The sequence below is a fragment of the Taurulus bubalis genome (assembly GCF_910589615.1).
Source record: "Taurulus bubalis genome assembly, chromosome: 19".
In the NCBI taxonomy this organism is placed as follows: domain Eukaryota; kingdom Metazoa; phylum Chordata; class Actinopteri; order Perciformes; family Cottidae; genus Taurulus; species Taurulus bubalis.
The window spans coordinates 460795-486209 of NC_136607.1; the positions used below are offsets into that span (position 1 = coordinate 460795).

At 48.3% G+C, this 25415-nt stretch overlaps 1 protein-coding gene across 1 annotated transcript in view; it reads right to left on the reverse strand.

Annotated features, from left to right (window-relative positions):
• Positions 1–25415, reverse strand: part of sptan1 (spectrin alpha, non-erythrocytic 1) — a 41705-nt gene that overhangs the window by 6252 nt on the left and 10038 nt on the right. Inside the window, exons 3-40 of the mRNA XM_079235636.1 lie at positions 25197–25322; positions 24614–24754; positions 23877–24157; positions 23643–23787; positions 23244–23398; positions 22391–22526; positions 22158–22259; positions 21945–22082; positions 21673–21783; positions 21483–21560; positions 21206–21361; positions 20917–21121; positions 20105–20286; positions 19768–20011; positions 19451–19573; positions 19120–19337; positions 18945–19037; positions 18699–18833; positions 16264–16412; positions 14154–14352; positions 13044–13148; positions 10056–10091; positions 9911–9946; positions 9457–9504; positions 7134–7225; positions 6482–6626; positions 6225–6406; positions 6026–6125; positions 5737–5934; positions 5517–5663; positions 5332–5435; positions 4949–5111; positions 4717–4731; positions 2463–2594; positions 1741–1878; positions 1563–1667; positions 1285–1493; positions 515–635 (exon numbers count right to left, since the gene is read on the reverse strand). Of these exons, the coding sequence (XP_079091762.1) occupies positions 515–635; positions 1285–1493; positions 1563–1667; positions 1741–1878; positions 2463–2594; positions 4717–4731; positions 4949–5111; positions 5332–5435; positions 5517–5663; positions 5737–5934; positions 6026–6125; positions 6225–6406; positions 6482–6626; positions 7134–7225; positions 9457–9504; positions 9911–9946; positions 10056–10091; positions 13044–13148; positions 14154–14352; positions 16264–16412; positions 18699–18833; positions 18945–19037; positions 19120–19337; positions 19451–19573; positions 19768–20011; positions 20105–20286; positions 20917–21121; positions 21206–21361; positions 21483–21560; positions 21673–21783; positions 21945–22082; positions 22158–22259; positions 22391–22526; positions 23244–23398; positions 23643–23787; positions 23877–24157; positions 24614–24754; positions 25197–25322 (5193 nt within the window). The remainder of the gene's footprint in view (positions 1–514; positions 636–1284; positions 1494–1562; positions 1668–1740; positions 1879–2462; positions 2595–4716; positions 4732–4948; positions 5112–5331; positions 5436–5516; positions 5664–5736; positions 5935–6025; positions 6126–6224; positions 6407–6481; positions 6627–7133; positions 7226–9456; positions 9505–9910; positions 9947–10055; positions 10092–13043; positions 13149–14153; positions 14353–16263; positions 16413–18698; positions 18834–18944; positions 19038–19119; positions 19338–19450; positions 19574–19767; positions 20012–20104; positions 20287–20916; positions 21122–21205; positions 21362–21482; positions 21561–21672; positions 21784–21944; positions 22083–22157; positions 22260–22390; positions 22527–23243; positions 23399–23642; positions 23788–23876; positions 24158–24613; positions 24755–25196; positions 25323–25415) is intronic.

A 25415-nucleotide genomic window follows, 5' to 3' on the forward strand; every position in this document is an offset into this window, starting at 1 on the left:
CTACCTGGACGGCCTGTTTAAAGAGAGGCTCTACCTGGACGGCCTGTTTAAAGGGAAGCTCTACCTGGACGGCCTGTTTAAAGAGAGGCTCTACCTGGACGGCCTGTTTAAAGGGAAGCTCTACCTGGACGGCCTGTTTAAAGAGAGGCTCTACCTGGACGGCCTGTTTAAAGAGAGGCTCTACCTGGACGGCCTGTTTAAAGGGAAGCTCTACCTGGACGGCCTGTTTAAAGAGAGGCTCTACCTGGACGGCCTGTTTAAAGAGAGGCTCTACCTGGACGGCCTGTTTAAAGAGAGGCTCTACCTGGACGGCCTGTTTAAAGAGAGGCTCTACCTGGACAGCCTGTTTAAAGGGAAGCTCTACCTGGACGGCCTGTTTAAAGAGAGGCTCTACCTGGACAGCCTGTTTAAAGAGAGGCTCTACCTGGACAGCCTGTTTAAAGGGAAGCTCTACCTGGACGGCCTGTTTAAAGAGAGGCTCTACCTGGACGGCCTGTTTAAAGGGAAGCTCTACCTGGATGGCCGGCTCGTGCGCTCCCAGCTCCGCCTCCAGCCTCTTGTGCTTCTTCCTCAGGTTCTGCACTCCCGTCAAATCACGTCCGTAATCCTCCGAACTCACGAGCAACTTCTTCTCTCTGGTGAGGAAGTTCAACGTTAAGTTACCATTCAAACCGTTGGACACCAGGCCTCTGTGCTGCACCATCAAGTTCATTCATGTTAAAGAACATTAAACTGGGTGGTGTGACACCGCCGGCTGGAACGAGCAGAACGACCTTCTGTATGAAGCTCAGAATGTCTGCCTTCATATTTATAAACCTAAGAAATTGGGAAAAATATAATTTCGTCACCTTCCTAAAATAATGGCCAACGTCATTCTTCAGGTTTATCAGAAAACACAAAATAAAAACGGCACACTCTTGCCATTTACACTACTAGTTACACGATGAGGTACACTAGTAGCTACACTACTAGAGGGGTAGAATCACGAGGACATGAGTTAGGCAACAACAACCTTTTTTAGGAAAGTGACGATTTGGAGTTATTGTAGTTTTATATTTATATATTGTGGTTTTATATTTATATATTGTGGTTTTATATTTATAATTGATGGTTAATACAGACTGTGAATCCTTTGTGTGTAGTGCAAAGGAATTATAAACGGCCAGAATACTTTGTTAGATCAACGTCTACAACTACAGGTGGACTATTGCATGCAATGTTTTTTTAAGTAGTTAATAATGATAATAATGTGACTCCAGAGTGAATGTAGCCTCTACAGCGTACTTGATCCAGGACTCCTCATCGTCCAGGTCCCTGAAGAACTGGTGCAGGCGGTGGGACTCGTTGAGCTTGGCGCGGCGCCCTGCAGCCATGCTCTTGATCTTGGTGAAGCGGCCGTTGACGGCGTCGCGCTTGTCCTTCACCTGCGTCGTGTCCACGGTGTTGCTGGTCATCAGGCTGTCGGCCTGGCCGTTCAGGTCCTTCAGCCGGTCCTGCAGGAGGAGGAGGAGGAGGTCAGAGCTGCTCATCTATTCTGGATCTACGAGAGGGTTCTTACCGACCTCGTGGGCAGAGATGTCCGCCTCCAGCAGCTGGTGCTTCTTCAGCAGGTTGTTCACCGACGCCAGATCTTTGCCGTAATCCTCGGAGGCCAGCAGAGCGTCCACCTGGGGGGGAGACGCTGTGAGACGGTCCTCTGTGCATTGTGTGTCTGTATTCATGCTGCGTCAGCAGACTCACCTCAGACAGCCAGAAGTCAAAGTCCTTGATGCCCGTGTTGAAGTTCTGCTGCTTGTTGGCTTCCTTGAGCTTTTGGCTCTTCTCTGCAGACTTGTTGACGAGGAACTGCCACTGCTCGTCCAGAGCGGCGAGGCGCGCCTGCAACAGAGCGGTGGCTTAGCTTCCAGAAGCACAACATGGTTTAGGCCTGCTTGAGTCAAGTTGGTGGTGTGATGAAGGGAAGACGTGTGGCGTTTGTTCAGACAGAGACACCAGTATGTGTGTTACTGCTGAGAGTGCATGAAGACGACACAGCAAGTTAAAGGTTTCAGCTTCGCCAACAAAAGAAGAAGAAGCACTTTCAGGATGACTTTCTTTGTAGCGATGCAGCTGCAGGTTCAAACCCATCAGAGCAATGTGTGAACATTCCCTCTGAAGGGCGACGTCCATAAAGTGAGAGGCGTTCTATGCATTTTGATATCTGGTAATTCATTTAGTTGGTGTTTGAGTTGTGTTTGGAGCATCTAATATTTTGATGTGCAACATCAGTATATTCTTTAGTTATTAGTGCATTGTTTCACAATAGGTGTAGCTAAGTCTTCTCCCAGCTGACATTAAGATGATGTTCTCACAGCTCAGTTATGAAATAAATACTTTGGCGTTTGTTTAATCCTGCTGCTTACCCGTATAGCAGAGGGTCTGCTGAAGGCATTAAAAACCCGGATAGCAGCTGAGGAACTCACCTTGACGGCGTCCTCGCTGCCGGCGCAGGCTCCTCTCTGGATCAGCGTGTTTCCCGTGTCGATGACGCCTCGGATCCGGTCTGCGTTGGCGTGCAGCTCGGCCTCAAAGGCCTGGTGCTTCTGATGCTTACTCTGACGGCACACGGACACGGCAGCGTGAGACTCACGGTGCACTGTTACGTTGAGATAAACACCTATCATCCAGTTCCTTCATACTCACATCCTGCAAGAGCTGAAACCAGTGTGGTTAACCTTTACCAGAGCAGCGGTTCTCAAACTGTGGGGCGCGACCCTCTAGTGGGACGTGGAGGTAGTACAGGTGGGGCGCGCCCCTCTAGTGGGACATGAAGGTAGTACAGGTGGGGCGCGCCCCTCTAGTGGGACATGAAGGTAGTACAGGTGGGGCGCGACCCTCTAGTGGGACGTGGAGGTAGTACAGGTGGGGCGCGCCCCTCTAGTGGGACATGAAGGTAGTACAGGTGGGGCGCGACCCTCTAGTGGGACGTGGAGGTAGTACAGGTGGGGCGCGCCCCTCTAGTGGGACATGGAGGTATTACAGGTGGGGCGCGACCCTCTAGTGAGACGTGGAGGTATTACAGGTGGGGCGCGGAGGAAATGAATATCTTTTTAAAGCCTGTACTTTTGTGGAAATTTTTACGCCGCTAACAGGTTACGTTTGTGCGACAGCCAAGATTCTTGTGACAGATGTCCTTTCAAAACAGATCACAGATCTCAGCTCAACATTGAGCATTAACAGAGTATCAAGCCTGCAACCCCGTTTTAAAAAGATGTGTAGAGGAAAGCAGCTCACTGCAGCCTCTGATACTGATTAACTTGATGCTCACACATCTGCACTCATTCAGTTTTGCACAGGTTGAACGTTAATGTTGTTTAAAAAGATATGCAGTGCAAAACAGTCATTTAAGCCACAATAACCTTTTTTATGCCAAATATTAGTTCATTTTTGCACAGATAGAACTGTATTTGCATTGTTCTAACGAAGTGATTGCACATTATATATTGTTTTATCTGATGGAGCGATCTGGTTTACTTGAAAGTGATTTAAATTTTCTTTATTCTATTATTTATACAAGCACAGATGGAGGAGTCACAGAAAGTTATTTCAATAAAAATTCAGCATGGACCATTTTGTTACAGTTTAGTTTGGGCGGTGGGGCGTGAACTTTGTTCTTCCTCCAAATTGGGGCGTAAAGGTTTGAGAACCACTGGACTAACTTAGCATAAACACTGGCCTAGCTTAGCATAGACACTGGCCTAGCTTAGCATAGACACTGGCCTAGCTTAGCATAGACACTGGCATAGCTTAGCATAGACACTGGCCTAGTTTAGCATAGACACTGGCCTAGCTTAGCATAGACACTGGCCTAGCTTAGCATAGACACTGGCCTAGTTTAGCATAGACACTGGCCTAGCTTAGCATAGACACTGGCCTAGTTTAGCATAGACACTGGCCTAGCTTAGCATAGACACTGGCCTAGCTTAGCATAGACACTGGCCTAGTTTAGCATAGACACTGGCCTAGTTTAGCATAGACACTGGCCTAGCTTAGCATAGACACTGGCCTAGCTTAGCATAGACACTGGCCTAGCGCTTCATCAGCGGCACAAAGCTTCTAGGACGTCAACAGGACAACGAGCATGACGGACGAGGTGTCGCACATCGACAGACACACACGGCAGACGAGTGAAGAACACAACATGAACGTGGAGAGGAAGGCAGCTCACTTTGAAACCTACTGAGGAAGGGTCACTTCAAAGTTGCTCCATGTTTGCATCTTTCTACCCGTCAGCTGGTCGTAGTGAATAATGTCTTCAACATCAAACACACGACCGGTTGGGCCCAGAGACGACCATTTAGAATTAACCATTTAGAATTAACCATTTAGAAACTCATGGCCTCAGCAATGACAATAAAGGAACATCTAATGATTCAGTCTCAATTTCATTTCAAGGTCCAATTTGATTATTTTGAATATAAAGTCAAACATGTGAAGCAAATTTAAAGAGAACTCCTCAAGAACTGAAAACACAGATGAAGCCACATCCAACAAGTATAGCCTTCGATGACAAAACAAACCTAGGAATAAATTAAATAAGGAATTAAGCATTTAAATTAACAAAATGAAAACAGGTGGAAGCCCAACAGTGCTGATGAGGGACAGACTGAAGATGTTCTACATCACGTCTACACACACACACATGAGACAACCTGGTGTTAGTCAGCTCAAACTTACCAGCAGCTTGGACAGCTATAAAAAACAAGACAGTGGGAGAAAGAGTCAGTCTCACTTCAGACACAGGGAGGGATATGACGTTACACAAGTTAGCTGAGGACAGCTAGCATGGTGAGCAATGTGTTTACACCTAGAGCCGGGCTGAGGGAGTGCAGCTTCCAGACCGGCGGTGCTTAAGCCTCACCGCCGGTCTGTGGAGTTACAGGTGTGTACCTGGGGCTCGGGTGTGTACCTGGATGTTGGTGGGGTCCTTGTAGGACTCGTCGGTGGCGGTCTGCAGCTTCTCGCTGATCCAGGCCTCGATCTCGTCCACGTCTCTGCTGAACTGCTGCAGCGTCTGGGACTCACCCAGCTTGGACCGCTTCTCGATCATCTGAGCCTTCAGCCGGCGCCACCTGGACACAAACACCTGAAGTTATGAACTAAAGCACACGCATGTGCAATCTAACCACTTCTCGAGAATCAAGTGAAGGAAGTTAAAGGCCAGTAGAAACGTTAACCACTCTAGTTCTCAGCTCATGGGCTGTGGTCGTATTGCTGTTATCTGGCAGGAGGATGTGTGTTATAGGTGAGTGTCAAAACCAACGGCTATTACACAAGGAATTCCCGTCCTACCTGTCGAGGACTTCATTGCGGCGGTTGAAGATCTCGGGTTTGGCGTAATGATCGGCTCCAACCAGCTGGTCAGCAAAGGACTGCAGAGCAGCGATCTTCTCCTCCTGCAGCCGGGACATGGCGTCATTACAGAACAGCAGCACCAATCGGCACCAAGCTTTCCCTGAGCGGCAGAACCCACTGACCTGCACGTTGATGGCCTTGTCAAAGTCCTCGTGCTTCTTGATGAGCGCCTCCACGCTGTCCAGGGAGTCGCCCTTGTCGTCGCTAGCCAGGAAGGCTTCACGGGCCGCCATCCAGTTCTCAGCCTGCTCACAGTCCCTGTTGAAGAGCTGCAGAGAGACCAGCCTGTCAGTCAGCAGGGACGCATTATGGCGGCTTCTAAAAGGCTGAACGCTCCAGTACCTGCAGCTCCAGGCACTGGTCCAGCATCATGCGGCGCTGCACCCAGGCCTTCTCCAGGTCGGCGCGCTCGCAGTCCAGAGCCTCCAGCTTCTGCTGGATCTCAGGGCTGGCATAGTGGCCTCGCACCAGCAGCTGCTGGCCGAACTGCTCAAAGGCCTGGAAGGTTCCGGCACGAGCGTCGATCTCTGTGCGGTGCTCCTGGACAACGGGACAGAACAGATGGCGTTGATGGATAAACACTGCAGTGACATCACAGTGTCGTCCTTTAGCTGCAGACGGAGCTCAGTACCTGGTGTCTTTCCAGAAGGGCCTCGGCTCCCGTCACGTCTTTGGCCAGCTCCTCCGAGGACACCAGCCCTCGGATGCCGTTGATCCAGGACATCAGATCTCTGAGCGCAGAGGAACAACACCAGACACATTACCTGCATCTCTCCCAACAACAACACTGTTTCATGCAGTTCTTCCTCTGAACAGCGGCCCTTCCTCACCTGAAGTCCGACAGGAAGCGCTGCAGGTCGTGGGAGTTGCCCAGCTTGTCTTTGCGCTGGTCCGCCCGTCCCACCAGGCTGCTCCAGGCCGTGTTCAGCTCGGTGCATTTCTCCTGGATGTCGTCCACCGCCTCCGGGTGGGACTGGATCAGACGCTCCGCCGTCTCCCCGAGAGAGTTCACCTGTCAGGGGAGGAGGAGGTGAGTAAAGGCTCAAGGGAGCAGCTCTTCTGCTCATGTAGTGAGGAGGAGGCGGACCTTGTCCCCCAGGGCGGCCAGGTCTCGCTCAAAGCCTTCGTGTTTGCGCTGCAGCGCCTGGACGCTCGCCAGGTCGTGGCCGTAGTTGTCCGTGTTGAGGGCCTGGTTCTTCTCCTCGATCCACTCCTTAGTCTCATCAGCATCCCTGAGGAGGCACACACACGCTGGTCACACGCTGTGTGTGTGTGTGTGTGTGTGTGTGTGTGTGTGTGTGTGTGTGTGTGTGTGTGTGTGTGTGTGTGTGTGTAGGAGTCACTACTGATCAGGATGAAGTGTCCTCCTGTGGAGCATCTCAATGTAAAAGACCAACACAATGCTGGCCTCTAGCTGCTTGTTTGAGGAATTAAACTTTAACTTATGAACTTTGGATGAAAAGTTGTAATTCCATTACATTTATTTTGTACAGCCCAAAATCACAAATACGTCTCCTCTTTACGCTACAGAAACATAAAGAAACCATTATTACGGTTCCTATGTAACTTCTCTTTGTTAGCGATAAAGGCTAAAGTTCCTTCTTCCCCTTATTTGAACCGTCTGCTCTGGTGACTCTCAAAGTTAACCGTGAGGTAAAGACACAGCCGGCAGCTCCCTACGATCGGTTCTCTAGGTTCTGTAGAGCGCTTCTTTAGGTTGGTTCTGTAGGTTTTCGTACCTGTGGAACCTCTGCACCTCGTGGGCGCTGCCCAGCATGTTGCTCCGGTCCTCAGCCAGCTGCTGCAGCGAGCGCCAGCGGTTGTTCAGCTCCTACACAGAAAACCACCAGGATGAAACCGCTGAGGCCCGATAGTTCTAGTGTTGAAGAGGCTAGTTCTAGTGTTGAGGAGGCTAGTTCTAGTGTTGAGGAGTCTAGTTCTAGTGTTGAGGAGGCTAGTTCTAGTGTTGAGGAGGCTAGTTCTAGTGTTGAGGAGGCTAGTTCTAGTGTTGAGGAGGCTAGTTCTAGTGTTGAGGAGTCTAGTTCTAGTGTTGAGGAGGCTAGTTCTAGTGTTGAGGAGGCTAGTTCTAGTGTTGAGGAGGCTAGTTCTAGTGTTGAGGAGGCTAGTTCTAGTGTTGAGGAGGCTAGTTCTAGTGTTGACGAGACTAGTTCTAGTGTTGACGAGGCTAGTTCTAGTGTTGACGAGGCTAGTTCTAGTGTTGGCGAGGCTAGTTCTAGTGTTGACGAGGCTAGTTCTAGTATTGACAAGGCTAGTTCTAGTATTGACAAGGCTAGTTCTAGTGTTGACGAGGCTAGTTCTAGTGTTGACGAGGCTAGTTCTAGTGTTGAGGCTAGTTCTAGTGTTGACGAGGCTAGTTCTAGTATTGACGAGGCTAGTTCTAGTGTTGACGAGGCTAGTTCTAGTGTTGAGGAGGCTAGTTCTAGTGTTGACGAGGCTAGTTCTAGTGTTGACGAGGCTAGTTCTAGTGTTGACGAGGCTAGTTCTAGTGTTGACAAGGCTAGTTCTAGTATTGACAAGTCTAGTTCTAGTATTGACAAGTCTAGTTCTAGTCTTGAGTCTAGTTCTAGTCTTGAGTCTAGTTCTAGTGTTGAGGAGTCTAGTTCTAGTGTTGAGGAGTCTAGTTCTAGTGTTGAGGAGTCTAGTTCTAGTGTTGAGGAGTCTAGTTCTAGTGTTGACAAGGCTAGTTCTAGTGTTGACGAGGCTAGTTCTAGTGTTGACGAGGCTAGTTCTAGTGTTGACAAGGTTAGTTCTAGTGTTGACAAGGCTAGTTCTAGTGTTGACAAGGCTAGTTCTAGTGTTGACGAGGCTAGTTCTAGTGTTGAGGCTAGTTCTAGTGTTGACGAGGCTAGTTCTAGTGTTGAGGCTAGTTCTAGTGTTGACGAGGCTAGTTCTAGTATTGACGAGGCTAGTTCTAGTATTGACAAGGCTAGTTCTAGTGTTGAGGAGGCTAGTTCTAGTGTTGAGGCTAGTTCTAGTGTTGACGAGGCTAGTTCTAGTATTGACAAGGCTAGTTCTAGTATTAACAAGGCTAGTTCTAGTGTTGAGGAGGCTAGTTCTAGTGTTGAGGAGGCTAGTTCTAGTCTTGAGGAGGCTAGTTCTAGTATTGACAAGGCTAGTTCTAGTGTTGAGGCTAGTTCTAGTGTTGAGGCTAGTTCTAGTGTTGAGGAGGCTAGTTCTAGTGTTGACGAGGCTAGTTCTAGTATTGACAAGGCTAGTTCTAGTGTTGAGGCTAGTTCTAGTGTTGAGGCTAGTTCTAGTGTTGACGAGGCTAGTTCTAGTGTTGACGAGGCTAGTTCTAGTATTGACAAGGCTAGTTCTAGTATTGACAAGGCTAGTTCTAGTATTGACAAGGCTAGTTCTAGTGTTGAGGCTAGTTCTAGTGTTGACGAGGCTAGTTCTAGTGTTGACGAGGCTAGTTCTAGTATTGACAAGGCTAGTTCTAGTATTGACAAGGCTAGTTCTAGTATTGACAAGGCTAGTTCTAGTGTTGAGGCTAGTTCTAGTGTTGAGGCTAGTTCTAGTGTTGACGAGGCTAGTTCTAGTGTTGACGAGGCTAGTTCTAGTATTGACAAGGCTAGTTCTAGTATTGACAAGGCTAGTTCTAGTGTTGAGGAGGCTAGTTCTAGTGTTGAGGAGGCTAGTTCTAGTCTTGAGGAGGCTAGTTCTAGTATTGACAAGGCTAGTTCTAGTATTGACAAGGCTAGTTCTAGTGTTGAGGCTAGTTCTAGTGTTGAGGCTAGTTCTAGTGTTAACACGGCTAGAGTAAACATTGAACTCACAAAACCATGCAAATACTATATGTTAGAAGTGTGATCATTTACAGGATGCATGTGAGGAACATTGCACAACATACGGACAAAGGAGATAACTAAAAAGACGCTATAGACATGTCTTATGTAGCGTACTAGATAACGACGATAACAGGAGGAACCCAAACAGAACACTAAAGTCCGTCTCAGAGAATCGGAAGAGACAGAACGCCAACAAGGAAACCATGATGGTATCAGGAGAGGAGAGGAGAACCTCAGAGGTTCATCTTACCTTGATGGTGTTAAAGTTAGCCGTTGTTTGAACAGCCAAGCGTACGTTCTAGAGTCAAGGTGAACGAAACGTGGCAGAAAGGAGGAGAAAAACAGAGAAACACCAAACCAGTCATGAGTTTGACACAAAGACATTCCATCAACCAGTGAGCACCGACCATACAACACCATGAGGAATCAAACTCAACAGAGGATGGAGACGCAGTGGAAACTACAAGGATGAAAGAAAAGGTCTCATCATATCCAATGAGGACATGTGACACCAGACCAGTGGGACGTCTGTACTGGTTGCAGTAGATTCCAGTATCACACCAGTATCACACCAGGATCACACATCAACCCAGTGCTGAACAGCTGTGCACAGTTAGTGTCACATCTTTGCAGCTGATGCATTTTGTCTAAGAACACATAACAGCTGAATGTCTGGAGTATTGAATACGTGAGATGAAGCTTACCTTCCATGGAGATGCAGTCTTGGAATCGGCTTCATCCTGTTTAATGAAATGTATGCGTTAAACAGAGTCTTATTTCTTGTTGTGTAATTTGAAATGTTTCTTAAATATCAAGCAAAATGGATGTAAAGAGCAGAAATGGTCTGACCTTGCCAGGAGACGCACCCAGCAGCTCCTGCTGCTGCTGCAAAGGAAACACATGTCATTGAGTACAGGTCACACGTCATTGAGTACAGGTCACATGTCATTGAGTACAGGTCACACACGTCATTGAGTACAGGTCACATGTCATTGAGTACAGGTCACACGTCATTGAGTACAGGTCACATGTCATTGAGTACAGGTCACACACGTCATTGAGTACAGGTCACACACGTCATTGAGTACAGGTCACACACGTCATTGAGTACAGGTCACATGTCATTGAGTACAGGTCACACACGTCATTGAGTACAGGTCACATGTCATTGAGTACAGGTCACATGTCATTGAGTACAGGTCACACACGTCATTGAGTACAGGTCACATGTCATTGAGTACAGGTCACACACGTCATTGAGTACAGGTCACATGTCATTGAGTACAGGTCACATGTCATTGAGTACAGGTCACACACGTCATTGAGTACAGGTCACATGTCATTGAGTACAGGTCACATGTCCTTGAGTACAGGTCACATGTCCTTGAGTACAGGTCACACACGTCATTGAGTACAGGTCACACACGTCATTGAGTACAGGTCACACACGTCATTGAGTACAGGTCACACACGTCATTGAGTACAGGTCACATGTCATTGAGTACAGGTCACACACGTCATTGAGTACAGGTCACATGTCATTGAGTACAGGTCACATGTCCTTGAGTACAGGTCACATGTCCTTGAGTACAGGTCACACACGTCATTGAGTACAGGTCACACACGTCATTGAGTACAGGTCACACACGTCATTGAGTACAGGTCACACACGTCATTGAGTACAGGTCACATGTCATTGAGTACAGGTCACATGTCATTGAGTACAGGTCACATGTCATTGAGTACAGGTCACACACGTCATTGAGTACAGGTCACACACGTCATTGAGTACAGGTCACATGTCATTGAGTACAGGTCACATGTCATTGAGTACAGGTCACATGTCATTGAGTACAGGTCACATGTCATTGAGTACAGGTCACATGTCATTGAGTACAGGTCACATGTCATTGAGTACAGGTCACACACGTCATTGAGTACAGGTCACATGTCATTGAGTACAGGTCACACACGTCATTGAGTACAGGTCACATGTCATTGAGTACAGGTCACACACGTCATTGAGTACAGGTCACACATGTCATTGAGTACAGGTCACATGTCATTGAGTACAGGTCACACATGTCATTGAGTACAGGTCACACACGTCATTGAGTACAGGTCACATGTCATTGAGTACAGGTCACACATGTCATTGAGTACAGGTCACACACGTCATTGAGTACAGGTCACACACGTCATTGAGTACAGGTCACACACGTCATTGAGTACAGGTCACACATGTCATTGAGTACAGGTCACACATGTCATTGAGTACAGGTCACACATGTCATTGAGTACAGGTCACACATGTCATTGAGTACAGGTCACATGTCATTGAGTACAGGTCACACATGTCATTGAGTACAGGTCACATGTCATTGAGTACAGGTCACATGTCATTGAGTACAGGTCACATGTCATTGAGTACAGGTCACATGTCATTGAGTACAGGTCACATGTCATTGAGTACAGGTCACATGTCATTGAGTACAGGTCACATGTCATTGAGTACAGGTCACACACGTCATTGAGTACAGGTCACATGTCATTGAGTACAGGTCACATGTCATTGAGTACAGGTCACATGTCATTGAGTACAGGTCACATGTCATTGAGTACAGGTCACATGTCATTGAGTACAGGTCACATGTCATTGAGTACAGGTCACATGTCATTGAGTACAGGTCACATGTCATTGAGTACAGGTCACATGTCATTGAGTACAGGTCACATGTCATTGAGTACAGGTCACACACGTCATTGAGTACAGGTCACATGTCATTGAGTACAGGTCACACACGTCATTGAGTACAGGTCACATGTCATTGAGTACAGGTCACATGTCATTGAGTACAGGTCACACATGTCATTGAGTACAGGTCACATGTCATTGAGTACAGGTCACACATGTCATTGAGTACAGGTCACACACGTCATTGAGTACAGGTCACATGTCATTGAGTACAGGTCACACATGTCATTGAGTACAGGTCACACACGTCATTGAGTACAGGTCACACACGTCATTGAGTACAGGTCACACACGTCATTGAGTACAGGTCACACATGTCATTGAGTACAGGTCACACATGTCATTGAGTACAGGTCACACATGTCATTGAGTACAGGTCACACATGTCATTGAGTACAGGTCACATGTCATTGAGTACAGGTCACACATGTCATTGAGTACAGGTCACATGTCATTGAGTACAGGTCACATGTCATTGAGTACAGGTCACATGTCATTGAGTACAGGTCACATGTCATTGAGTACAGGTCACACGTCATTGAGTACAGGTCACATGTCATTGAGTACAGGTCACATGTCATTGAGTACAGGTCACACGTCATTGAGTACAGGTCACATGTCATTGAGTACAGGTCACACGTCATTGAGTACAGGTCACATGTCATTGAGTACAGGTCACATGTTATTGAGTACAGGTCACATGTCATTGAGTACAGGTCACATGTCATTGAGTACAGGTCACATGTTATTGAGTACAGGTCACATGTTATTGAGTACAGGTCACATGTCCTTGAGTACAGGTCACATGTCATTGAGTACAGGTCACATGTTATTGAGTACAGGTCACACACGTCATTGAGTACAGGTCACACACGTCATTGAGTACAGGTCACATGTTATTGAGTACAGGTCACACGTCATTGAGTACAGGTCACACACGTCATTGAGTACAGGTCACACACGTCATTGAGTACAGGTCACATGTCATTGAGTACAGGTCACATGTCATTGAGTACAGGTCACATGTCATTGAGTACAGGTCACACACGTCATTGAGTACAGGTCACATGTCATTGAGCTACCTGAGCCTGGACCATGGGCGCCTCCTCCGCCATCAGGCCTTCAGACTCCAGCTCTGACGCCACTTTGTTGATGTCCCTCAGACGAGACTCGTTGGCCTTCAGGTCCTGGACCCAACAAAAGAACCAATGAGACCTTTGTTAGGCGGGAAGTCTACAAACAATCAGAGGTCATGAGTGCAGTTAACCCGGAAATGAGAATTGTGTTTTTTCAAAACTAGAACTGTGCTCTCTACTCATCCACAGTTCTGATTTAATTCATTTAAATTGCTGAAGTACCGTAACCCTTGTGAGAAGAGACATCTGGGTTTACATTTAAAAAAAAGATTGTTTTAATAATTCCGTTAACATGACTAAGCGATGATAACGTTTCACTAAAACCTTGATGAAGTCCTCTTACAACGTCTCAAAGACACATCCTGTAACCTACGGGTCTGAGGGAGTCTAATACATAAATCTAGATCATCTGACCAGTGTAAGTGTCTCCAAATTGCTAAACCATACTTTTTTTTATAGCTTTTTTGGGGCGTTCCGAGATCCAGCGATTTCATTGGTCCTCAGACTCTTCTGAAAGCGCGTCAGACGGGACATGGAGAAGGAGACAGTCCTTCCACATGTCCCTGCATGTCCTCTGTGATTTACTGACCAGGCTGTCAGTTGTATAGTCCCGTATGTGCAGAGAATATTTTCTCTGTCGCTGAAATGCGATACACAACGTTTGGTGGCTACAACTAATTTGTGCTGAAAGGGAGCTTACTATTACTATTTATAAAGTCACAGGTACCCGTATTATAAAAGCAATAAGGTACGAGAGGCAGTACTGTATCTACAATAATGTACAGTTCAAGGGTTTGCCTAACAACACCCTTGAACTGTACATTATTGTAGACATAGTACTGCCTCGAGTACCTTATTGCTTAAATAACAGACCCAACATGATTTCATCCTATAATGACATCAGAGTCCAGTGATCAATGTGTGTTACAGAGAGCTAAGGGACCAGTGATGCTCTTCATGAGCGTCACAGAGGGCTCAACACAATAACCACATGCTGGAGGAGTCCAGAAGCGACAGGACTCATGAAGAAGAAATGGTTTGAAAACCCGACTTTACCTTCTGGAAGTCGTCGAACTTCTTCTGCAGCACCTCCACCTGCTCCAGGTCGGAGCCCACCTCCTCGTTGGTGAGCGCGCTCTCCTTCTCGTTGATCCACTGCTGCAGCTCGTTGGCCTCGCGGAACAACATGAACTTCTTGCAGCTCTTCTCCAGCATGTCCTTACGCTTCTCTCCAAACTCCAACAGAGTCCCATACCTAGGAAAGGTGCAGCCACAGAATCCAATCAGATCAATGCATTGGCCCTCACAAGCCCATCAACATACTAAATAAATAAATGTAATAACGAGAATCTGCTCCTTTGAGAATTAGTATTATTTGCTAGTGACCACTCTATTTATCTGCAAAAAACTGTTCTCAAAATCTAAAATAAATAAAAGTATTTTGATAATCGAGGTTGTTCAAGTCATTTATTGAACGTCATCTTTTCCAATGTGTGGATTTGCTCACTTTCTCTGTTTAAATATCATATATTGGACATCTTTTTTTTTTACTGTTGCTCTAACAGAACGAGCGATTTGGAAATATCTGGGACTCTGACATGTTATTCATGAAATGAGTTATCCAAAAAATAATGAGAACATTGACAAGTGACAATGAAAACTCTGTGTCTTTAGTCCTGAACTCCTTAAACTGCCTTTAAGCTGAGATACGAGCACAAAGATAAACGAGCCATGAGCTCCATCTCACACATAAATGAATAGTGTTCAAAAGAATGCAATCATTTTGGCAAGGCTCTGATTCATCAGAATCAAGTAGGTTTATAATGAGCTTGTCATTTCATTGTTTGTTTATATTCATTTATGAATCTATCATTTATTTTTTTATTTAGCTTTTGTAATCGACTCCTCAAATGATTTGAAGTAGATTCAAATGAAAAGTTGGACCAGCAGAAGTCAGGACTCAAGGATCAGCAACAACGGATCAGAGCCCAACATGTGCAGAACAGAACGTATGACATGACACACATGAACATCCAAAGGCAGGCCTGGGATGAGGGGTGTGAAAGGAACTTCTATCCTGAATAGAAGAGGAGCGAGAAGTCCACACACTGTCACAACAAGGCGGTTGGGGTGGGAGGGATGTAAAACTGGAGGGATGTAAAGCTGGAGAATGTAAAGCTGGAGGATGTAAAGCTGTAGGGATGTAAAGCTGGAGGGATGTAAAGCTGTAGGGATGTAAAGCTGTAGGGATGTAAAGCTGGAGGATGTAAAGCTGGAGGGATGTAAAGCTGGAGGGATGTAAAGCTGGAGGATGTAAAGCTGGAGGATGTAAAGCTGGAGGATGTAAAGCTGGAGGGATGTAAAGCTGTAGGGATGTAAAGCTGGAGGATGTAAAGCTGGAGGATGTAAAGCTGGAGGATGTAAAGCTGGAGGATGTAAAGCTGTAGGGATGTAAAGCTGGAGGATGTAAAGCTGGAGGATGTAAAGCTGGAGGATGTAAAGCTGGAGGATGTAAAGCTGTAGGGATGTAAAGCTGGAGGGATGTAAAGCTAGAGGGATGTAAAGCTGAAGGGATGTAAAGCTGGAGGGATGTAAAGCTGTAGGGATGTAAAGCTGGAGGGATGTAAAGCTGTAGGGATGTAAAGCTGGAGGGATGTAAAGCTGTAGGGATGTAAAGCTGTAGGGATGTAAAGCTGTAGGGATGTAAAGCTGGAGGATGTAAAGCTGTAGGGATGTAAAGTTGTAGGATGTAAAGCTGGAGGATGTAAAGCTGTAGGATGTAAAGCTGTAGGGATGTAAAGCTGGAGGATGTAAAGCTGGAGGATGTAAAGCTGTAGGGATGTAAAGTTGCGATCACAAGAACACGCAGGGGGACGTGGTTCCTACTCACAGCTCTTCCACCTGCTTCATGCGCACAGACACGCTGCAGGCCTCCTTGGTGACCAGCCTGCTCAAGGCAAGGCAGCGGCAGAGAGTTAGGGGTTAAACACAGCAGAGGAGACAAGAGAAAGAAGCCAGGGGCGGTCATTATGTTCATGTGATTAGGGTAAGGAAAGGTTAAAGAGCAGAGAAAAGACACTCAAGAGGAACTGTTAACTGCAGTCGGAGAGGAGATGTGTTAGTAAGCTCCATGTGGTTGTAAACTGTGAAGGAATGGGTTTCTTACTGGTTCTCTATCTGGTCTTGGCGCAGTGCGATGCTGCCGTGTTCGTCCAGCAGGTTCTCCCTGGACGAGGACTGGGTCGGGTCCAGCTTCTTCACGTAGGCAGCGGGGACGAAGCCCTGCCGGTCGTTCACCTCCACCTTCCACCAGTCCTGCAGCAGAGAGGACTCGTGTCAGAGGGATGTTCAGACTTTATGATGGAATCCATCATTTAGCAACTAGAGTCAGGCTGACTCCAGTCTGTTCTCCACTGAGCTGTTGAGTGTACCTGGTTGGTGCTGTTGAGTGTACCTGGTTGGTGCTGTTGAGTGTACCTGGTTGGTGCTGTTGAGTGTACCTCGTTGGAGCTGTTGAGTGTACCTCGTTGGAGCTGTTGGTGCTGTTGAGTGTACCTGGTTGGTGCTGTTGAGTGTACCTGGTTGGTGCTGTTGAGTGTACCTGGTTGGTGCTGTTGAGTGTACCTGGTTGGTGCTGTTGAGTGTACCTGGTTGGTGCTGTTGAGTGTACCTGGTTGGTGCTGTTGAGTGTACCTGGTTGGTGCTGTTGAGTGTGCTGTTGAGTGTACCTGGTTGGTGCTGTTGAGTGTACCTGGTTGGTGCTGTTGGTGCTGTTGAGTGTACCTGGTTGGTGCTGTTGAGTGTACCTGGTTGGAGCTGTTGAGTGTACCTGGTTGGAGCTGTTGAGTGTACCTCGTTGGAGCTGTTGAGTGTACCTTGTTGGAGCTGTTGGTGCTGTTGAGTGTACCTGGTTGGTGCTGTTGAGTGTACCTGGTTGGAGCTGTTGAGTGTACCTGGTTGGTGCTGTTGAGTGTACCTGGTTGGTGCTGTTGAGTGTACCTGGTTGGTGCTGTTGAGTGTACCTGGTTAGTGCTGTTGGTGCTGTTGAGTGTACCTCGTTGGAGCTGTTGAGTGTACCTCGTTGGAGCTGTTGAGTGTACCTCGTTGGAGCTGTTGAGTGTACCTCGTTGGAGCTGTTGGTGCTGTTAAGTGTACCTGGTTGGTGCTGTTGAGTGTACCTGGTTGGTGCTGTTGAGTGTACCTGGTTGGTGCTGTTGAGTGTACCTGGTTGGTGCTGTTGAGTGTACCTCGTTGGAGCTGTTGAGTGTACCTCGTTGGAGCTGTTGGTGCTGTTGAGTGTACCTGGTTGGTGCTGTTGAGTGTACCTGGTTGGAGCTGTTGAGTGTACCTGGTTGGTGCTGTTGGTGCTGTTGAGTGTACCTGGTTGGTGCTGTTGAGTGTACCTGGTTGGAGCTGTTGAGTGTACCTGGTTGGTGCTGTTGGTGCTGTTGAGTGTACCTGGTTGGTGCTGTTGGTGCTGTTGAGTGTACCTCGTTGGAGCTGTTGAGTGTACCTCGTTGGAGCTGTTGAGTGTACCTCGTTGGAGCTGTTGGTGCTGTTGAGTGTACCTGGTTGGTGCTGTTGAGTGTACCTGGTTGGTGCTGTTGGTGCTGTTGAGTGTACCTCGTTGGTGCTGTTGAGTGTACCTGGTTGGTGATGTTGAGTGTACCTGGTTGGTGCTGTTGGTGCTGTTGAGTGTACCTCGTTGGTGCTGTTGAGTGTACCTCGTTGGTGCTGTTGAGTGTACCTGGTTGGTGCTGTTGAGTGTACCTGGTTGGTGCTGTTGGTGCTGTTGAGTGTACCTCGTTGGTGCTGTTGAGTGTACCTTCTTGGTGCTGTTGAGTGTACCTGGTTGGTGCTGTTGAGTGTACCTGGTTGGTGCTGTTGAGTGTACCTCGTTGGAGCTGTTGAGTGTACCTCGTTGGAGCTGTTGGTGCTGTTGAGTGTACCTGGTTGGTGCTGTTGAGTGTACCTGGTTGGTGCTGTTGAGTGTACCTGGTTGGAGCTGTTGAGTGTACCTGGTTGGAGCTGTTGAGTGTACCTGGTTGGTGCTGTTGGTGCTGTTGAGTGTACCTGGTTGGTGCTGTTGGTGCTGTTGAGTGTACCTCGTTGGAGCTGTTGAGTGTACCTCGTTGGAGCTGTTGAGTGTACCTCGTTGGAGCCGTTGGTACTGTTGAGTGTACCTGGTTGGTGCTGTTGAGTGTACCTGGTTGGTGCTGTTGAGTGTACCTGGTTGGTGCTGTTGGTGCTGTTGAGTGTACCTCGTTGGTGCTGTTGAGTGTACCTGGTTGGTGCTGTTGAGTGTACCTGGTTGGTGCTGTTGGTGCTGTTGAGTGTACCTCGTTGGTGCTGTTGAGTGTACCTGGTTGGTGCTGTTGAGTGTACCTGGTTGGTGCTGTTGAGTGTACCTGGTTGGTGCTGTTGGTGCTGTTGAGTGTACCTGGTTGGTGCTGTTGAGTGTACCTGGTTGGTGCTGTTGAGTGTACCTGGTTGGTGCTGTTGAGTGTACCTGGTTGGTGCTGTTGAGTGTACCTTCTTGGTGCTGTTGAGTGTACCTTCTTGGTGCTGTTGAGTGTACCTTGTTGGTGCTGTTGAGTGTACCTTGTTGGTGCTGTTGAGCAGGGTGAGGATGTCGCCCTTCTTCATGGTCACTTCCCGGGGACTCTTCTCCTGGTAGTCGTACAGGGCCAGGACCAGCTCCTTCCCGGTCTCATCATCCGTCGGTGCCACTTGTTGCTGCTCAGTTAAAACAAACATTCAGAGTCTTTCATTTCTGTTCTGCTTTAACTGAAGAATGTTTGATTGACTGAGAAGGCCCACAGTTTCTTAAATAGAAGGGATGTTTACCCTGCAGGACTGGGCCTGCTCCTTCAGAGCATGGATGCTGCTGCCGTACGCACTCAGGTCCGACATCAGGGCCTCGTGCTTCTTCAGCAGAGCCTGAGGAAGACAAACCAGTCAGCATTGAAGAATGCACATGTGATATTGATGATGTTTTGTGACCGCTCCTGTGTTCCCGTACCTCGGCCGAGTCTTCGTCCTTGCCGTAGTCCGGGCTCCCCACGATGGGCTCCTTCTCCCTCATCCAGGACTCGGCCTCGTTGGCGTCAGCAAAGTACTGCTGGGCTTGCAGGGAGTCCTCCAGGTCCTGTCTCCTCTGGGAGGCCTTGGCCTTCAGCGTGTCCCAGCGTCCGTGGAGTTCAGTCAGCTTCACTTTCACGTCCTCTCCAGCAAAATGTCCTGGGAACCCCCACGAGAACCTTGAGCATTATGAATGTTGGGACTCTACTTCACTCGCTTACGGTCACATTCAACTGGTAGGAACCTTAAACAAGCTGCTTTTAAATGAATACCTTCCTCCACCATGGCCTCTCCTTTCTGGCTAACAGCCTTGATGCGAGGCTCGTGACCGGTGATCTCGGCCTGAAGCGCCTGGTGCTTCTTCAGCAGGTTCTGGACACCAATCAGGTCTTTGCCTGAGGAAAACACACCAAGAGACATTTGATATCACTCATCTGAAATATCTGAAAATGGTCATTTTACAGAGATGAGCAGTGCACTTGGAGGATGCTTCAGCATCCTCCAAGTGCACTGCTCATCTCTGTAAAATGACCATTTGAAGGAGACCTGTCATTTTATGACACAAGTTAACACAGCTAACGGCGTTTACCTCTGTTAGTAGAGGCAGCAATGGGCTCCTTCTCCCGGATCCAGGTCTCCTCGTCCTCCACGTCTCTGAACAGCTGCTGGAGCCGCAGAGAGTCGGACAGCTTCTGCTTGCGAGCGGCCATCGGCTCACGCAGAGCTTCGTAGCGCCCGAGTAACGCTTCCTGCTTCTTGCGGATGTTGTCGGCATCAAAGTGTCCCGCCTCTTGGAACTGGCGAGCCTGGATAGTGATGCCATCGATGCGATCCTGGGAGAGAATTATTCATACATTAGCTATTTCACTACTGTGAACTAAAACAGACTAGAATCAGGTGTATTCATGGTGCCCAGCTTCAGGTACCTGGTGAGCAGCCACGTCGGCCTCCAGCAGCGCGTGTTTCTTCTGCAGGTTCTGAACACTCGTCAGGTCTTTCCCGTAGTCGTCTGAAGCCAGGTGGCCCTCCACCTCGTACAGCCACAGCTCGATGTCCTCCACGTTCCTGTTGAACTGCTGCTGCTGGTTGGCCTCACGCAGCTTGATGCCTGAAGAACAATCAAACTCATCAGCGTTCTCATAAATGACGGGGAGCAGCATGCAGAGATGTCATCTTATGACATGTTTTATACCAAAAGGAAATATCAGTTTCATGGTTATTAACCTGAATATTTGTAATAGGCTTTCAGCTAATGAACTAAAAGATGTACCATCATCTAATAAGCAATACAAATACACAATTAAAATGACAAGGAAATTAGGAAAGATTGATCCATCGACATCACACCGATAGACAGAGGTTCCTTTAGTTCGGTTGGCGGTTGGCAAAGCAGCTTAAAGGTGCATCACCGCCACCAAGTGGCCTGGAGTCAGGTCACTCAATGACACGTTAACTCAGGAGCAGCTGCTGAATCAAGTGCGACACCTAGTGGTAACATTCAGTATATCAGCAGCTTTTAAACGGAAGAAACCCTCGAGCTAAATCATTTCATTCCCTTCTGAGATATTAAACATTTCTCATGTTTTTATGATTCTACTTGCTCTCATGAAAGACATCTCAGTGAGACAAAATGTCTTTCCCACAGAGGCATACAGTGTACTGCCATATGCAATTGTAAAAAGTCCCATTTGATAATAATAAATGTGTACTTGGATGAAATCAAACCTGGTTTCAGTACCTTTAAGCTCAGTGGCCTCCAGCAGCTTCTTCCACTGGGAGCTGACCTCCTCCATGCGCTCAGCCACCTCGGTGGAGGCATAGTGCTTCCCATCCAGCAGCTCCTGGCCAGACTTCTGCAGGGCGTCGATGCGGCTCTGGTTGGCCGACAGCTCGGCTTCAAACGCCTGGTGCTTCTGCACCTTGCCCTGCAGGTTGGAGGGGTCCTGCGTGGAGGTCAGAGACAGTGAGCATCACGTGGGATGTGCAGAACATGTTGAAATGGTGGACACAACTCTGTGATGACCCACCTTGTAGGCCTCGTCCGTGGCCGTCTTCATCTTCTCGTTGATCCAGCTCTTGAGCTCGTCAGAGTCCCTGAAGAACTGCTGCAGGTGGAAGGAGTCCTCCAGGGCGGCGCGGCGGGACTGAGCGCGCTCATGCAGGGCGTTGCGTCGACTGAGCAGCTACACGCGTGAAGAGGAAGAGAAGACGAGTTGCTTTGAGTTCGCATGGAGACGATAACACAATGCCAGCAGCGTTAGCATCAGCTCATATGAGGTGACTTAAGGGTTGAGGTGGACTCACAGCGTCTCTGCGGGTGGCCACGTCCTCTTTGGCGTAGTGGTTGTTCTGGATTAATTTGGTAGCGAACTCATCCAGGGCCTGGAGACAACGAGACAGACACATCCTGAATCCATCCGAGCTCATGTCTAATTAAGTTGTGCAGCTTCCGTGGAGCAGCAACAGTATTGTAATAACAGCATGAGTAGCTTACAGTGATCTTCTCTTCCTGAGCACTGAGGGACTTCTCAAAGTCCTCGTGTTTCTTCAGCAGGGCCTCAACGCTGTCCAGGGAGTCTCCAAGGTCTTCATTGAGGAGGAACGCCTGAGTGATCCACATGCAACATTAAGAAGGGCTCATCACAGAAACAAGGCAATATTCACATTGCAACAAAGGACCCTCCTCCTCCTCCTCCCTCCTCCTCCTCCCTCCTCCCTCCTCTTCCTCCTCCCTCCTCCTCCCTCCTCCCTCCTCCTCCTCCTCACCTCTTGTTTGCTCATCCAGTTGTCAACTTGCTCGGTGTCTCTGTAGAAGAGCTGCAGGTCCATGCACTGCTCATACTGCTGCCTGCGGACCTCCCATAGCTCCAGCAGAGACTCCTTCTCCTCAGCGAGGACGCCCAGCTACACACAACACATCATTATTCTACACATGGTGGAATAGACAGGTCAACAGTCTGGATCATGTCAGAGTCCCACCTTCTCCTTGACCTCTTCAGAAGCGTAGTGTCCGGTGTTGAGCAGCGCCTGGCCAGCTTCATCCGTGGATCTGAAGCTGTCTTCATGAGCATCGATCTCTCCCTGGGACACACAAGACAACCTTACAGTGCTGCTTTTCACATTTCAGATCAATGTATTGTATTGCTGGTCAGCTCTTCAGAGGGCAAAGCCAACACGGTGGTCCGTCTCCAGACCCTCTGATGAGCCGCTACCTTGTGCTCCTGGTGGCGGTCCAGCAGCGCCTCGGCTCCAGCCACGTCGTTGGCCAGCTCGTCAGCGTTGATCAGGGCCTTCATCTCCGTCACCCAGCTGGTCAGGTCCCTGAAGTCAGCCGTGAAGCGCTGCAGCCTGGAGAGAGATCAGGAGATCACAGGGTGAGCTCTGGAGAGGATCTAACAGAGGAGGGCTGCACACATAACTGTATATAACAGGGGAATAATGAATCAATCATCATAAAGTTTACTTTTTTTATTCCCGATTTAATTTTAAATATAAATAAATATTAAATAGTTTGCTATATGGGATTTAATCAAATATATTCAATGAATCAGTATTTTAATACTTTATTCAATCATCTTAAATAAATATATATATCCCCAATAGAGAGCGTATAGTGCCATATTACCCACTAGAGCGTTACGCTCACTGGATGCAGGGTTACTTGTGGTTCCCAGAGTGTTAAAAAGTAGGTTGGGGGCTAGAGCTTTCAGTTATCAGGCTCCTCTTCTGTGGAATCAGCTTCCACTTTCAGTCCGGGGGGCAGACAGTCACCTCATTTAAGAGTAGACTGAAGACTTTCCTCTTTGATAGCTTATAGTTAGGCCTGACTCGGGTCTATAGTTAGGCCTGACTCGGGTCTATAGTTAGGCCTGACTCGGGTCTATAGTTAGGCCTGACTCGGGTCTATAGTTAGGCCTGACTCGGGTCTATAGTTAGGCCTGACTCGGGTCTATAGTTAGGCCTGACTCGGGTCTATAGCTCTGCTGCTGAAGGCCTAGCCTGCTGCCCAGGTGTCTCTTGACCACATGATGGTACTGAGCGTTCATAGCGATCCTCTGGTCTCACCGGTAGGAGTCGTTCAGGCGGGCGTGGCGCTCAGCAGCCAGAGTGCGGATCTGTTCCCAGTTGGTAACGAGTTCGTCTTTCTTCAGATGGATTTGCGTGGCGTTCTGAGGATGAGTCTGCTGTAAGCGCTCTGCATCACCACCCAGCGTGTTGACCTGGAGCGTGAAGGGAAACCAGACAATCACAGGTTTGACCAGGCTTCTGTGCTGCATGCATGCTGGTGCTCTGTAAAGCATCTTCTGTACTGCATGCATGCTGGTGCTCTGTAAAGCATCTTCTGTGCTGCATGCATGCTGGTGCTCTGTAGAGCATCTTCTGTGCTGCATGCATGCTGGTGCTCTGTAGAGCATCTTCTGTGCTGCATGCATGCTGGTGCATGCTCTGTAAAGCATCTCTTGCCTTGTCTTCCAGGGCGGCCAGGTCTCTCTCCAGACCCTCGTGCTTGCGCAGCAGGGCCTGCACACTGGCCAGATCACGCCCAAAGTCATCAGAGGCCATCAGCTGCTCCTTCTCCTTGATCCAGCTGATGGTCTCATCCACATCCCTGTTGTTGGAGTCAAGCACACACGTTTGTATTTACAACATAGATCAACACAGAGAGCTGAGACAGAAACAGAAGGGCTCGTGGTTGACCTGTTGAAGCGCTGCACCTCGGCCGCCCCGAACAGCTTCCCCTGCCGCTGCTGGGCGAGCCCCTTCAGGCGCTGCCAGGCCGCGTTCACCTCGTCCTGCTTGCGGACGATGAGCTCGGCCTCAGGATGCGCTTCCTGGATCAGCTTGGCTGCCAGCTGGTTGACCTCGTTCACACGCTCCTCGTGTGCAGCCAGGTCTGTCTGGAACTCCTCGAACTTCTTCTGCAGGAGCTCCACATGCTCCAGGTCCTGGCCCAGCTCCTCCGAGGAGGCCATGGCCTCCTGATGCAGAGGAAGACATGAGGTCAACATCACGCTGAAGACAAACGTCTAACAGCGATTTAAACTGGACTGATTCAGTCAACTTGAAGGTTCTTTGTGCTCTTGCAGCGTGTTGTTGAGTCAGAGTGTATTTTTAGTCGTTTAGTTTTCTTTAGTTAGTGGTGAATCAAAAGTTTAGCTTGTTGGCTAACAACACTGGTTTTCATTCCCCATTCAAATGAATTGGTACCATTAGTCTCAGGCCATCTTTTTAGCTTTCAACTCCAATGAGCTAATGCTAAGCTATTGTGTCTTTAGGTTGTTTATTAGAGCAGCTTAAGAGCAAACAAAGGCTAGAGGAAAGCAGAAAGAGAGACTTCCTAAGAATGTCCAAAACACAGAAATATATGAAATGTTCCTTCCCTCCAGAAGCACTATTTTTGCACATAAGCCATGCTTTTAAACAAATGAGCTGACCTTGTCACTGATCCAGTCCAGGGCATCTTCACACTCCCGCAGGTACTGGACCAGCTTCTGGGCCTGCAGCAGCCGGGTGCCCTTCTCCTTGGTCCTCTGCAGCAGGAGGTCCCAGAGGCGGTGCAGCTCCTCCAGACGGGTCTGTGCACGGGAAGGGAGGGGTAAACGTTAACGATGGTACAGAGGAGAGGAGACGGAAACTTGAAAAGGGCAAAACACACACGAAACACAGTGTTCCCTCTTTGGCGTTTTAAAAACGTAGCTCGGCCCTCTGTTTAAAGACACCACCTGGAACAAAAGAATAATCCACCAGCACCATTCCTTTAAAGACATTACTTAAAGAAAATAAATAGTTAGTCCACTTCCTAACAGCCTTCAGAAGAGCTCTGGAAGAAGTTCACAGCACTCAGAGCCATGACACACGGTCCACCCTACACCTACTTGTATGTATTCTCCCGTGTGGACACTTGTAACTATGGGTCTCTGCTGAGTCCGGTAAGGCGTGTAGGACTGAATAGACGTAGCAGTTTAACGGTGGACAGTATGCAGTGAATATGCATGAGGTGACCTCGTGATGTCCTACCCGGATGGTCTCAGAGGAGAAGTGTCCCTCGCTGATCATCAGGTTCCCCGTCTCGTCCAGTTTGATGATCGCCCCGGCGTTGGCTTGGACTTCAGCTTCAAAGGCCTGGTGTTTCTGCAGCTTACCCTGTTCACAGAAGAGAGTCTGAACATCTGAAGTATACGTGTGTGTGTGTGTGTGTGTGTGTGTGTGTGTGTGTGTGTGTGTGTGTGTGTGTGT